This window comes from Oncorhynchus kisutch, linkage group LG17 (assembly GCF_002021735.2).
Source record: "Oncorhynchus kisutch isolate 150728-3 linkage group LG17, Okis_V2, whole genome shotgun sequence".
Lineage (NCBI taxonomy): Eukaryota > Metazoa > Chordata > Actinopteri > Salmoniformes > Salmonidae > Oncorhynchus > Oncorhynchus kisutch.
This window is the reverse complement of record NC_034190.2, coordinates 56210191-56225809: the sequence shown is the minus strand read 5'-3', so window position 1 is coordinate 56225809 and position 15619 is coordinate 56210191. Positions and strand designations below refer to the sequence as shown.

At 43.0% G+C, this 15619-nt stretch overlaps 1 protein-coding gene across 1 annotated transcript in view; it reads left to right on the top strand.

The window, feature by feature from the left end:
* The window catches only part of sycp2 (synaptonemal complex protein 2), a 64718-nt gene that overhangs the window by 18531 nt on the left and 30568 nt on the right, over positions 1-15619 (top strand). The window contains exons 17-22 of the mRNA XM_031794123.1: positions 3085-3151; positions 3417-3468; positions 3608-3690; positions 12837-13351; positions 13637-13779; positions 14111-14147. Coding sequence (XP_031649983.1) covers positions 3085-3151; positions 3417-3468; positions 3608-3690; positions 12837-13351; positions 13637-13779; positions 14111-14147 — 897 coding nt within the window. The remainder of the gene's footprint in view (positions 1-3084; positions 3152-3416; positions 3469-3607; positions 3691-12836; positions 13352-13636; positions 13780-14110; positions 14148-15619) is intronic.

The following is a 15619-nucleotide window of genomic DNA, read 5'->3' as shown; positions in this document are numbered from 1 at the left end:
AAGGAGTATCAGACCACTGCAAATCTACCAAGACCTGGCCGTCCCTCTAAACTTTCAGCTCATACAAGGAGAAGACTGATCAGAGATGCAGCCAAGAGGCCCATGATCACTCTGGATGAACTGCAGAGGGGATCTCTTGGTAGATTTGCAGTGGTCTGATACTCCTTCCATATTATCGCTTGCACAGTGCTCCTTGGGATGTTTAAAGCTTGGGAAATCTTTTTGTATCCAAGTCCGGCTTTAAACTTCTTCACAACAGTATCTCGGACCTGCCTGGTGTGTCCATAGGTCCATAGGACAACAATCAGTCGTATATTGCACAAATCTGGCCTTTATGGAAGAGTGGCAAGAAGAAAGCCATTTCTTAAAGATATCCATAAAAAGTGTTGTTTAAAGTTTGCCACAAGCCACCTGGGAGACACCAAACATGTGGAAGAAGGTGCTCTGGTCAGATGAAACCAAAATTGAACTTTTTGGCAACAATGCAAAACGTTATGTTTGGCGTAAAAGCAACACAGCTCATCACTCTGAACACACCATCCCCACTGTCAAACATGGTGGTGGCAGCATCATGGTTTGGGCCTGCTTTTCTTCAGCAGGGACAGGGAAGATGGTTCAAATTGATGGGAAGATGGATGGAGCCAAATACAGGACCATTCTGGAAGAAAACCTGATGGAGTCTGCAAAAGACCTGAGACTGGGACGGAGATTTGTCTTCCAACAAGACAATGATCCAAAACATAAAGCAAAATCTACAATGGAATGGTTCAAAAATAAACATATCCAGGTGTTAGAATGGCCAAGTCAAAGTCCAGACCTGAATCCAATCGAGAATCTGTGGAAAGAACTGAAAACTGCTGTTCACAAATGCTCTCCATCCAATCTCACTGAGCTTGAGCTGTTTTGCAAGGAGGAATGGGAAAAAATGTCAGTCTCTCGATGTGCAAAACTGATAGAGACATACCCCAAGCGACTTACAGCTGTAATCACAGCATAAGGTGGCGCTACAAAGTATTAACTTAAGGGGGCTGAATAATTTTGCACGCCCAATTTTTCAGTTTTTGATTTGTTAAAAAAGTTTGAAATATCCAATAAATGTCGTTCCACTTCATGATTGTGTCCCACTTGTTGTTGATTCTTCAAAAAAAAATACAGTTTTATATCTTCATGTTTGAAGCTGGAAATGTGGCAAAAGGTCGCAAAGTTCAAGGGGGCCGAATACTTTCGCAAGGCACTGTAATCGTACTAGTAGCTGTAGCAATAGTTGTAGTAAGTATGTTCTAGGTAGCCTTGTCCGTGCCAGAAAGGCTACTGTCCTCTGGGCCAATCTCCTGTTTCTGTAGCATGCGTCAGCTTTATGTACAAGTACACCGCCTGGACAGTACGCTCCTAATAGTAGTGACATTGCGATATTCCAACAATGGTAATATTGGAGTAATTATTATACATTTATAGCAGGGTTTCTGTTAGCCGGCAATTACCGGCTTTTGGCCCCCTAAAAATAAATGAAAACTGTTGCTGGCCAAAATGACCGGGAGGAAGAAAATCCCATTGCAAAATAATGCTTTTTATTCATTAATGGAAATTGATACACCGTGATCCATTGGATGCTAAAGAAATGAGCGCATGGAAGTCAAAGCCTATAGGCTAATGGAGCGTTAGTTCTGTAACTTTAATTGCTCTTTCACACTGAGGATTGGTGATTATCAACGGGGAGATTGTTGGAACGATTTTCAAAATCGATTACGGTGAGAAACTATAGATTTAATATATCATTATTTGCCTCCCAAGTGGCGCAGCATCGCATTGCTTGAAGCGTCACTACAGACCTGGGTTCGATCCCAGGCTGTGTCACCACCGGCCGTGACCGGTAGTCCCGTAGGGCTGCACACAGCGTCATTAGGGGAAGGTTTAGCAGGGGGGGCTTTACCTGGTTCATCGCGCTCTAGTGACTCCTTGTGGTGGGCCCGGGCGCCTTCAGGCTGACCGGGTTAAGCGGGCAGGTGTTAAGAAGCGCAGTTTGGTGGGTCATGTTTCGGAGAACGCATGACTCGACCATCGCCTCTCTCGAGCCCGTTGGGGAGTTGCAGCGATAAGACCAGATCGCAATTGGATATCACAAAATTGGGGAGAAAAGGGGGTAAAATACCCCCCCCCCCCCAAAATATATACTGTGTATATATCATGTTTTAAATATTCTCATTTGCAGTGGATGTAAAAAATAAAATACAAAATCATACATTTCTGTGCAGCAGGCGAGGTACTTCTATGTGTGCTCAGGCACTTGCGCTCCCTCAAAATAATCAGGACAGAGAAACCTGACACATACTCATTGCTTACATGGAGCACTCCAAACAAACAAAAAACAAATCTTGTAAATTATGGTTATGAAATAAACTAAAACTTATTTCTCACAAGTGTAGCAGGTTGTGAACTCTGCAAACAACGTTTCCACTCCGAGAATGAGAATGATACATGACTGTAATTAATACATGCACCAACAGAAATGTGTATAACCAAATGATGGGTATATTTACTACTGGTGACGTGTAATGGTGAATTGGTTAAAAAATAAAAAATACACGGGCAAGCGATTCACACAATGAAACAATGAATGCGCAAGAATTGTCTTAACATTTTAAATTCTACTCAAGAAAAACTTAGAAAGAGGGGGGTGTGAGTATAATTTAACAGAGATTTGCATCTCTCTCACATATGGAACCGCTATCAGGTGCGCTGTTTTCCCGCAAATTGCATTTATTGGCTGCTTCCTTACTTGTTCTGTTAAGATGCATTATCATCATCTAAATCAGATTTCTGTCATTTTGAGCACCGTAGGTGGACGCCATAATGAGTTATGCACCCAATGCATATGGGTTCAGTAAATTCCTCAAATGGCCGGTAAATTAAAATCTTCCCGGTCAAATTGTCCGGCGCCACATTATATATAGCTATGGTTGTAGTAGTAGCATCTGTAGTGGTAATTCTATAAGTCTATCATTATTAGTTGTAGCTGACTAACAAGGAGCAGTAGCAGGAGGTGGTAGCAGTAGTTTAATTATTGTACCGGTACTCGTTTTGCAGCACATCCCAGTGGACAAAGTGGTGGAGATGGTCCAAACTGACCAGGCAGAGGAAGAGGAGCTTCTTGGTACAGTTCCTTCACACTTTATATACTGTATACAATGACTGTGATATCTGGTTGTCCTAACTAAATTGAATGCACTGACTATTTAGTCGCTCTAGATAAGTGTCTGCTTAATGACAACATGTCATTTAAAAACAAATGTAGATAGGTTGTGACAGTCACTTGGGCATTCACATTGTCTCTGTAATACATCTCCCATAAATGTAACATAAATGTAATGACTGTAAACACACCGTTTATTTCCCTTTACCCTCATTCCATCTAACAGACAGCAGCATTGTCCCTGACTCCCAGCCTACCATGAAAACAGAGAGTACTATGTAAGTACATGGTCTCTGTCATTCAAATTACAATTGATTTAAAATCTGATTTTGAATCAGACATGTTTACTCATGGAGGAGCTTTTAGACTGTGTGCGTGTGCGTGCGTGTGCGTGCATCTCTGTGTGTGTTTGAACAGATTCTCCCACTGGAGGAAAGTGTCTGTATCTGAGATGCTGCTGCCGGTACAGAGAGGCTTCCAGAAGGCACTGCCCAAACCAGGTAATCTGCCCCAAGAACTTCCTCCTCCCAATCCCCTACAGTATTCTACAGTTATTTTCACAACATGTACAGGACCTATTTAGTTTTTTAAAAAGAGTTCAACTTTAAATAAATACTTTTAGAATTATAAAAATGTTGATAGGAATACAGTATGTAACTGAATTTAGATTTATGAGCATTTATGAGTAGGTAGTTAGGTAAGCTTTAGTAATCGACTTACTAAATCCACACTCATCAAAAGACTCATAGCAGTTGCTGCTATTACTGAAATGTCTCATGAGAACCATGCATGCACAGTGTCTCCAATAGACCTTATTCATGCTGCGGCCATTGTTGATTGACCGACCATGTTCAGCTTTTGCGGTGGTGTTCAAATGTAGGCTAAGTCGTTTTTGTTCTCCTTAAAATGATCACAAGTATTGCATCGTACGTAGGCTACATCTTTGAAAACAGAAGTCTTTAAAAACATTTTTTAAATTTTTTTTTACCCAAAGTGGATTTCTGTTTTTGATTTGAAAAGTGTTTATTGTTCTCTTGGTCTCATCAGAGCTTTTAAACAAAATTAAATATATACAGTGCCTTGCGAAAGTATTCGGCCCCCTTGAACCTTGCGACCTTTTGCCACATTTCAGGCTTCAAACATAAAGATATAAAACTGTATTTTTTTGTGAAGAATCAACAACAAGTGTGACACAATCATGAAGTGGAACGACATTTATTGGATATTTCAAACTTTTTTAACAAATCAAAAACTGAAAAATTGGGCGTGCAAAATTATTCAGCCCCTTTACTTTCAGTGCAGCAAACTCTCTCCAGAAGTTCAGTGAGGATCTCTGAATGATCCAATGTTGACCTAAATGAATAATGATGATAAATACAATCCACCTGTGTGTAATCAAGTCTCCGTATAAATGCACCTGCACTGTGATAGTCTCAGAGGTCCGTTAAAAGCGCAGAGAGCATCATGAAGAACAAGGAACACACCAGGCAGGTCCGAGATACTGTTGTGAAGAAGTTTAAAGCCGGATTTGGATACAAAAATATTTCCCAAGCTTTAAACATCCCAAGGAGCACTGTGCAAGCGATAATATTGAAATGGAAGGAGTATCAGACCACTGCAAATCTACCAAGACCTGGCCGTCCCTCTAAACTTTCAGCTCATACAAGGAGAAGACTGATCAGAGATGCAGCCAAGAGGCCCATGATCACTCTGGATGAACTGCAGAGATCTACAGCTGAGGTGGGAGACTCTGTCCATAGGACAACAATCAGTCGTATATTGCACAAATCTGGCCTTTATGGAAGAGTGGCAAGAAGAAAGCCATTTCTTAAAGATATCCATAAAAAGTGTCGTTTAAAGTTTGCCACAAGCCACCTGAGAGACACACCAAACATGTGGAAGAAGGTGCTCTGGTCAGATTAAACCAAAATTGAACTTTTTGGCAACAATGCAAAACGTTATGTTTGGCGTAAAAGCAACACAGCTCATCACCCTGAACACACCAACCCCACTGTCAAACATGGTGGTGGCAGCATCATGGTTTGGGCCTGCTTTTCTTCAGCAGGGACAGGGAAGATGGTTAAAATTGATGGGAAGATGATGGAGCCAAATACAGGACCATTCTGGAAGAAAACCTGATGGAGTCTGCAAAAGACCTGAGACTGGGACGGAGATTTGTCTTCCAACAAGACAATGATCCAAAACATAAAGCAAAATCTACAATGGAATGGTTCAAAAATAAACATATCCAGGTGTTAGAATGGCCAAGTCAAAGTCCAGACCTGAATCCAATCGAGAATCTGTGGAAAGAACTGAAAACTGCTGTTCACAAATGCTCTCCATCCAACCTCACTGAGCTCGAGCTGTTTTGCAAGGAGGAATGGGAAAAAATGTCAGTCTCTCGATATGCAAAACTGATAGAGACATACCCCAAGCGACTTACAGCTGTAATCGCAGCAAAAGGTGGCGCTACAAAGTATTAACTTAAGGGGGCTGAATAATTTTGCACGCCCAATTTTTCAGTTTTTGATTTGTTAAAAAAGTTTGAAATATCCAATAAATGTCGTTCCACTTCATGATTGTGTCCCATTTGTTGTTGATTCTTCACAAAAAAATACAGTTTTATATCTTTATGTTTGAAGCCTGAAATGTGGCAAAAGGTCGCAAAGTTCAAGGGGGCCGAATACTTTCGCAAGGCACTGTATATATATATATTTCTGCATGTGTCAGCACAGGGGACTCTGGATGTGGCTGCGTTATTGAGGTCATGTTAATCAGGTCTTTTGATTGAACTAGGGCTGGGCGATATAGCCCAAATATAATATTACGGTATTTAAAAAAGTATATATAGACGTATGACAGTATTATGTTTTTGAATAATAAAAGTTATATATTTGCTTTATCAAATCAAATAAATTTTACCGGTCACATACACGTGTTTAGCAGATGTTATTGCGGGTGTAGCGAAATGCTTGTGCTTCTAGCTCCAACAGTGCAGTAATATCTTAGAAGTAATATCTAACAATTACACAACATATACCCAATACACACAAATCTAGTGCAGGAGTGGAATTAAGAATATAAAAATATATGGACGAGCAATGTCAAAGCAGCATAGAATAAGATACAGTAGAATAGTATACAGAATATACATATGAGATGGGTAATGCAAGATATGTGAACATTATTAAAGTGACTAGTGTAAAGTGGCCAGTGATTTCAAGTCTATGTATATAGGCAGCAGCCTCTATGTGCTGGTGATGGCTATTTAACAGTCTGATGGCCTTGAGATAGAGACTGAAAAACAGCTTCTCGGTCCAGCTTTGATGCACCTGTACTGACCTCACCTTCTGGTTGATAGCAGGGTGAACAGGCAGTGGCTCAGGTGGTTGTTGTCCTTGATGATCTGTCTGGCCTTCCTGTGACATTGGATGCGGTTGATGACCTGAAGGGCAGGTAGTTTGCCCCCAGTAATGCATTGGGCAGACCGCACCACCCTCTGGATTGCGGCTGGTGCAGTTGCCGTCCCAAGCGGCGATACAGCCTGACAGGATACTCTCGATTGTGCATCTGTAAAAGTTTGTGAGGGTTTTAGGTCACAAGCCACATTTCTTCAGCCTCCTGAGGTTGAAGAGGCGCTGTTGTGCCTTCTTCACCATACTGTCTGTGTGAGTGGACTGTTTCAGTTTGTCAGTGATGTGTATGCCGAGGAACTTGGAGCATTCCACCTTCTGCACTGCGGTCCCGTCAATGTGGATAGGGAGGTGCTCCTTTTGCTGTTTCCTAAAGTCCACAATCATCTCCTTTGTTGACGTTGAGTGAGAGGTTATTTTCCTAGCACCACACTCACAGAGCCCTCACCTCCTCCCTGTAGGCTGTCTCGTCATTGTTGGTAATCAATTCTATTACTGTTGTGTCATCTGCAAACTTGATGATTTGAGTTGGAGGTGTGCTTGGCCACATAGTCACGGGTGAACAGGGACTACAGGAGGGGACTGAGCACGCACCCTTGTGGGTCCCCAGTGTTGAGGATCAGCGAGGTGGAGGTGTTGTTTCCTACATTCACCACCGACCTTCACCACCTGGACTTCCCGTCAGGAAGTCCAAGACCCAGTTGCATAGGGCGAGGTTCAGACCCAGTGCCTTGACCTTAATGATGAGCTTGGAGGGTACTATGGCGTTGAATGCTGATCTATAGTCAATTTACATTATTCTTACATATGTATTCCTCTTCTCTAGATGGGATAGGGCAGTGTGATGGCGATTGCATCGTCTGTGGATCTATTGTGGCAGTAAGCAAATTGAAGTGGGTCTAGGGTGACAGTAAGGTAGAGGTGATATGATCCTTGACTAGTCTCTCAAAGCACTTCACGATGACAAAAGTGAGTGCTACGCGGCGATAGTCATTTAGTTCAGTGACCTTTGCTTTCTTGGGTACAGGAACAATGGTGGCCATCTTGAAGCATGTGGGGACAGCAGACTGGGATAGGGAGAGATTAAATATGTCTGAGGATGCAGCTAGGGATGCCGTCTGGGCCGTTAGCCTTGTGAGGGTTAACGCGCTTAAATGTCTTACTCACGTCGGCCACGGAGAAGGTGAGCCCACAGTCCTTGGTAGCGTGCCGCGTCGGTGGCACTGTTATCCTCAAAGCGGGCAAAGAAGGTGTTTAGCTTGTCTGGAAGCAAGACGTTGGTGTCCGCGACGTGGCTGGTTTTCCTTTTGTAGTCCGTGATTGTCTGTAGACCCTGCCGCATACGTCTCGTGTCTGAGCCGTTGAATTGCGACTCCACTTTGTCTCTATACTGATGTTTTGCCTGTGATTTGCCTTGTGAAGGGAATAACTACACTGTTTGTATTCTGACATTCCCAGTCACCTTTCTATGGTTAAATGTGGTGGTTCACGCTTTCAGTTTTGCACGAATGCTGCCAACCACGGTTTCTGGTAAGGGTAGGTTTGAATAGTCACAGTGGGTACAACCTCTCCTATACACTTCCTGATAAACTCAGTCACCAAATCAGTGTATTCGTCAATATTATTCTCGGAAGCTACCCGGGAACATAGTCCGCGTGATCAAAACAATCTTGAAGCGTGGATTCCAATTGGTTAGATCAGCGTTAAATAGTCCTTAGCACGGGTACTTCCTGTTTGATTTTCTGCCTATAGGGAGGAGCAAAATGGAGTCGTGGTCAGATTTGCCGAAAGGAGGGCTGGGGAGGGCCTTATAGGCATCTTGGAAGTTGTAGTAACAGTGGTCGAGTGTTTTGGCAGCGAGAGAACTACAGTCGATATCGGCATCCCTTTTCTCAAATGTGTTTTGTTTAAATCCCCAGCTACAGTAAATGCAGCCTCAGGATATGTTGTTTCCAGTTTGCATAAATTCCAGTGGAGTTCTTTGAGGGCTGTCGTGGTATCAGCTTGAGGGGGGATATAGACGGCCGTGGCTATAACCAATGAGAATTCTCTTGGGAGATATTACGGTCGGCATTTGATTGGGTGGTATTCTAGATTGGGTGAACAAAAGTACTTGAGTTCCTGTATGTTATCACAATTACACCATGAGTCGTTAATCATGAAACATACACCCCCACCCTTCTTCCCGAAAAAATATGTATTCCTGTCTGCGCGATGGACTGAGAATTCAGCTGGCTGGACCGATTCGGGCAGTATATGCTGAGAGAGCCATGTTTCCATGAAGCAGAATAGGTTACAATCCCTGATGTCTCTCTGGAAAGAGACCCGCGCCCTGAGCTCGTCAACTTTATTATCCAGAGACTGAACATTAGCGAGTAATATACTCGGAAGCGGTGGGTGGTGTCCGTGCCTCTTAAATCAGACTAGAAGACCACTCCGAGTACCTTTCCTTCACCGGCGATGTTTTAGGTGGGTTTCTGGAATCAGTTCAATTGCCCTGGGGGGTGCGAACAAAGGATCTGCTTTGGGAAAGTCATATTCCTGGTGTTGATGCTGGTGAGTTATCGCTGCTCTGATATCCAATAGTTATTCCTGTATGTAATAACACAAAAACATTTCTGGTCTAACAATATAAAAAAGAATACATAAAAATGAGTAGTGCGTGACCCTAGGGTAGTAACACATACATTCTAAGTGATTTCAATGGGTCTTTCTCCATTCTGATTGTTTTATGCTGTTCAATTCAAATTCAAGCCCCCCGAAAATGCAGCATTTATCAATTTCTGCATTTCCTGCACTCATTTGAGATAATTTCCACACTGCCACGTAGGGTTGAACGATATGGGCAAACAATCTAGGCCTTATTTTGAACCAAATGTTGCAATTTGACTTGCGATTTAGAGCCTACGCCATCACTGGTATTATCAGGTTGTATAGCTAATTACGTTTGTGCTGACTCAGTAATTTTATTAGCTAGCAAGCCAACTAACTAGCGATTAGAATTAGTGGCTAATAAGATTTAGGCTCAACTTGCTAAGAAAAAACAACCTAACTGTTTGCAGATGTAAGAAACACAAACAAATAGTGTAGGGTTGTCCCCAACTAAAATGAATCTTGATCAACCAAGAGTCATCTGTTCTTTCAACCAATCGATTGGTCAACATTTTTAAACTTGTATTTTTCCATATATTGACACATCTTGTGTGTTTTAATTTCTGACTGGAAAGTTAGAAACTTACTCTGCTGGTGTCTTGTCCCAGTTTATGCCCTCATTTGTAATGCAAACCCTGGCGGTAGTGTGTTTTGGGTCATTGTCTGCAATTGGAGAAGAAAAAAATACATTTAACTTAACAGCCAACATTAGGTACAATAATGTTGTACAATACTAGAAATATACATGTAAACATAACACAATATTGCTATAATCCTACCTTGAAAGAAATGTGGTGAATTATAATGGAACACATAGCAGTCCATAAGGTGTACCTTTTGCTTTGTAAATAGTTAAATTTACCATCAAAAATCAAATTTGGCCTGGTCCCTGGTGAGAAATTGCCCCCCACACATGGAGTTTGAGCAGGACAATAGACTCTTACCGAGTCCACCAAATGCACTGTTTTCTAACGCCCTGATCTTAGAGATCCTTTTTATGTCTCTATTTTAGTTTGGTTAGGGTGTGAGTTGGGGTGGGCATTCTATGTTTTGTTTTTCTATGATTTTCTATTTCTATGTTATGGCCAGGTATGGTTCTCAATCAGGGACAACTGTCTATCGTTGTCTCTGATTGGGAACCATACTTAGGTACCCTTTTTCCCACCTGTGTTCGTGGGAAGTTGACTTCGTTTAGGGCACATAGCCTTTGAGTTTCATGGTCTGGTTTTGTAGTGTTTTATTTGGCGTCATTTTGAGTTAATAAAGAAAATGTACGCTTACCAAGCTGCACCTTGGTCCAGTTCCTTCAACAGCCATGACACTAACCACATCTGGATGGAATTACTATGGGAATAAATATCACTGAATAACAGACACATTTGAATAAAGTAGGCTAATGAAGGCAATACATTGTTACTTACTGAAACTCCCAAAGTCATCCAATTGTTATAATAGGATTTGAAGCAATATTCTACCCACGTGTGGTCAACTATTTCAGCATAATTTTGTGCTGCTCTGAGACAAGCATGGGGACTGGTCTTGATAAATCAATGAGATTTTTATTTTCACTGAATCTCCATTTAGGGTTTTGGTTAGCCTACAATTGCTGTGTGGAATTGTTAGGATTATTTCTCTCTTCACTTGCAGTCACTTAGTAGCCTGTACAGCGCCATATTTTCCCAACAGAAACCCTGAGGGTTTTGTTTTTCTTGGAATATTAAATAAACACCATAATATTAATCTAATTACTAGGTTTTAAATTCTCAAGTACAGCCAATATTAAAAACAGTCAAATTCTTCTCAAAGATACCCTCTGGTGGTCAAACTAGCACTAACTAGCATTAATGGCAGCAATAGCTGACACTTAAATAACGTGCCATAGAATTCTGCGGCAGACTTTTAAAGGAAGAACCACTGTAATGTATATACAGTACCAGTAAAAAGTTTGGACACACCTACTCATTCAAGGGGTTCTTTAGTTGTACTATTTTCTACATTGTAAAATAATAGTGAAGTCATCAAAACTATGAAATAACACATATGGAATCATGTAGTAACCAAAAAAAGTGTTAAACAAATCAAAATCGAAAATATATTTAAGATGTTAGATTCTTCAAAGTAGGCACCCTTTGCCTTTATGACAGCTTTGCACACTCTTGGCATTCTCTCAATCAACTTCATGAGGAATGCTTTTCCAACAGTCTTGAAGGAGTTCCCATGTTTGCTGAGCACTTGTTGGCTGCTTTTCCTTCACTCTGCGGTCCAACTCATCCCAAACCATCTCAATTGGGTTGAGGTCGGGGAATTGTGGAGGCCAGATCATCTGATGCAGCACTCCATCACTCTCCTTCTTGGTCAAATAGCCCTTACATAGCCTGGAGGTGTGTTTTGGGTAATTGTCCTGTTGAAAAACAAATGATAGTTCCACTAATAGCAAAACAGATGGGATGGCATATCGCTGCAGAATGCTCTGGTAGCCATGCTGTTTAAGTGTGCCTTGAATTCTAAATAAATCACAGACAGTGTCACCAGCAAAGCACATCACACCTCCTTCATGCTTCACGGTGGGAACCACACATGGAGAGATAATCCGTTCACCTAGTCTGCGTCTCACAAAGACACAGTGGTTGGAACCAAAAATCTCAATTTAGGATGTCCATTGCTCGTGTTTCTTGACCCAAGCAAGTCTTTTTCTGTTGTTGGTGTCATTTAGTAGCTGTTTCTGTGCAGCAATTCAACCATGAAGGCCTGATTCACACAGTCTCCTCTGAACAGTGTTGAGATGTGTCCGTTACTTGAACTCTGAAGCATTTATTTGGCCTGTAATTTATGAGGCTGGTAATTCTAATGAACTTATCCTTTTGCAGCAGAGGTAACTCTGGTTCTCCCTTTCCTTATGGCGGTCCTCACGAGAGCCAGTTTCATCATAGCACTTGATGGTGGTTGCGACTGCACTTGAAGAAACTTACCAGATTGACTGACCTTCATGTCTTCAGTAATAAATATGTTGAAATGGATACAAATTCTGTTTCTTTCTTCAGTACTTTTTAAATAGGATAGATGGGCTATGGTATAGGTTGAATGTGGTAGTCTGCCTATAACCAGCCTGAGTAGGCCTATAACTGCATTCCTATTCTATTTAGTGTTTAGAGAAATCAATCTAATTGGAAATTAGCCATTATCAGGCTGGTTAATGTGATACATGTCTGTTGAATTTAATAAAATCCACCCGCCTCGGCCCCGCCCTACCTACTCACCCAGTCAGGAGCTGCAACTGCATTGCGGCCATGGCATACTGCATACTTTTTACTAAATGGTACATACTAAATTGTGTGCGACGATAAGTACATAGTATGCAGTTTAACTATGTAGTACGCTAGCATGGGTATTCGGACACAGACATTATCATTCGATTTGAAGAACTCAGAAGAACATTGCTCATGCATTTTCATTGCCGTCTGCCATTGTTTTAAAAGACGACCGTTCATTAGCTACCTGCACTAGCCGTTTATGTTAGTGTTCATCTGTGAATAAGGTCTACAATTGAGGTTTTACTGAAAGTGTTTCTCTCCGGTCTCCAGAACTTGAGAACGTAGAGCAACAGGAGCGTCCGTCGTCTGCCCAGAGAGGTTCTGGGTCGGTCCCTGGGTCAGCAGTCAGCCACAAGCAGCTCCACGCCCAGCTCACCCAGCGCCTGGAGGAGGTCCTCCGCAAGAGGGACCGGGGTACTGGGCCCGAGGAGCGAGCTGGAGTCCAGATCAGAGTGCCTGAGGAGCGAGGTGGGCCACAGGACCGAGGGTCCCGAGAGCGAGCTGGAGCCCAGGGAGGAAGCGGGCCTGAGGAGCAAAGTGGAGCCCAGGGAGGAAGAGGGCCTGAGGAGCGAGGTGAGCCCACTGGGAGAGGTGCCAAAGTGTCACGGCAGGATGCAGGAAGGCCTGGTCAGACCAAGGGGAAACCTAAGAGCCAGAAGTCTCAGGATACTGAAGCCACCCCAGGGAAAGCCCCTGTCAAACCCACCCCAGCTAAAGATATACAGGAGAGGGCAACACCTAACTCCAAGGTTAAGGCCACTGGGTCAAACTCCAGTAAAGACAAGGTGAGGATATAGTGTTAAGAGCAATTAAATAGGAAATTGAGCTTGGCGCAAAGCTGTTTGAATACCCTGTCCCAGTCCGAGTTGGAGCTTCCTTATGAAATGGAGGCAGTGAACTGTAGCCAATGGGTTGCACCTTGCTCCCTTGCTTTTGTACAATGGCACAGTAGTATAACCATTCCATAGCATTGGTCTATCAGTGTCTCAAGTTTAGTAGTAGTAATAGTATATTGGAGTTATAATAACAATAAAACACCCTTTCTCACATGTTCCCCTCATCCTCTGCAGAGAGAGGAGGTGGTGACGGGCACCATGATGAGGTTAATCTCCAGCCACTACGAGAATAGCACATCATCCGCCACCATTAAATCCCCTGTAGAGTCTGTCACTCGCTGGCCCCTTCCACCCACCAACAGGTACTGCAGCAACAGGTACTGCAGGAAACAAAACCAAGTGAACATATAACATGGTAGAATGATGTGCAGAAGTTTGGTCTAGCGCAGCGGTTCCCAAACATTTCCTTTCCGGGTACCACCAAATCACTGTCAAAAGTTCTTGAGGACAACCATTTGCAAATTTGTGTATATCTTTTAACAAAAAATGTAGAGTCAGTTTCATCAGAGAATGTAATAAAATGCCTATTACAGATGGATGTTAAACAATTTGCATTGTGAAAAGCACTACACACTCCCTTCCCCCAGAGACCGGGGTTCAATCCCTGGCTATAGTGTAATAATTACAATTTTCTTTCCTTTGTGGTAGATCTGTTTTGGAGAAGAGTTGGTTGCCGCCATCGATGGTGAGTGCCTGAGCTGTTGTTTTCTGATTGATAAACAGAATAAGTAATATTCATTTTAATTGTATGAATTTAGGTAGCAGAACGTGGTAGCAGACCGAACAGCTACCTCTGGTAAGAAGTGGGGTGGTGGTGTGTGTCTATTTGTCAATAACAGCTGGTGCGCGATGTCTAATATTAAGGAAGTCTCGAGGTATTGCTCGCCTGAGGTAGAGTACCTCATGATAAGCTGTAGACCACACTACCTACCAAGAGAGTTTATCTATATTCTTTGTCTATTTACCACCACAAACCGATGCTGGCACTAAGACCGCACTCAACGAGCTGCATAAGGCCATAAGGAAACAAGAAATTGCTCATCCAGAAGCAGCGCTCCTAGTGGCCTGGGACTTTAATGCAGGCAAACTTAAATCCATTTTACCTTATTTCTACCAGCATGTCACCTGTGCAACCAGAGGAGGAAGAAGAAAAAAACTCTAGACCACCTTTACTCCACACACAGACGCATACAAAGCTCTCCCTCAATTTGGCAAATCTGACCATAATTGTATCCTCCTGATTTCTGCTTACAAGCAAAAACTAAAGCAGGAAGTACTAGTGACTAGTAATACGGAAGTGGTGAGATGACGTGGATGCTACGCTAGAGGACTGTTTTTCTACCCCGCAGATCCTCAACACAAGGGCCCGTCGGGTACGTGCTTGGTCCCCTCCTATACTCCCTGTTCACCCACGACTGAGTGGCCAAGCACGACTCCAACACCATCATTACGTTTGCTGACGATACAACGGCGGTAGGCCTGATCACAGACAACGGTGACACAGCCTATAGGGAGGAGGTCAGAGACCTGGCAGTGTGGTGCCAGGACAACAACCTCTCCCTCAACATGAGCAAGACAAAGGAGTTGATCGTGGACTACAGGAAAAGGAGGGTAGAACACATCAATGGGGCTGTAGTGGAGCGGTCACCAGCAAACTATGGTCGAAGCACACCAAGACGGTTGTGAAGAGGGCATGACAACACCTATTCTCCCTCAGGAGACTGAAAAGATTTGGTATGGGTCCCCAGATCCTCAAAAGTTCTACAGCTGCACCATCGAGAGCATTCTGACCGGTTGCATCACCGCCTGGTATGGCAACTGCTCGGCATCCGACCGTAAGGCGCTACAGAGGGTAGTGCATATGGCCCAGTATATCACTGGGGCCAAGCTTCCTGCCATCCAGGACCTCTATCCTAGGCGGTGTCTGAAGAAGGCCCCAAAAAATGGTCGAAGACTCCTGTCGCCCAAATAATAGACTGTTCTCTCTGCTACTGCATGGCAAGCGGTATCGTAGGGCCAAGTCTATCTCCAAAAGGCTTCTTAACAGCTTCTACCCCTAAGCCGTAAGACTGCTGATCAATGAATCAAATGGCCACCTGGACTATTTGCATTGACACCCCCCTTTATTTTTACACTGCTGCTACTCGCTGTTTATTA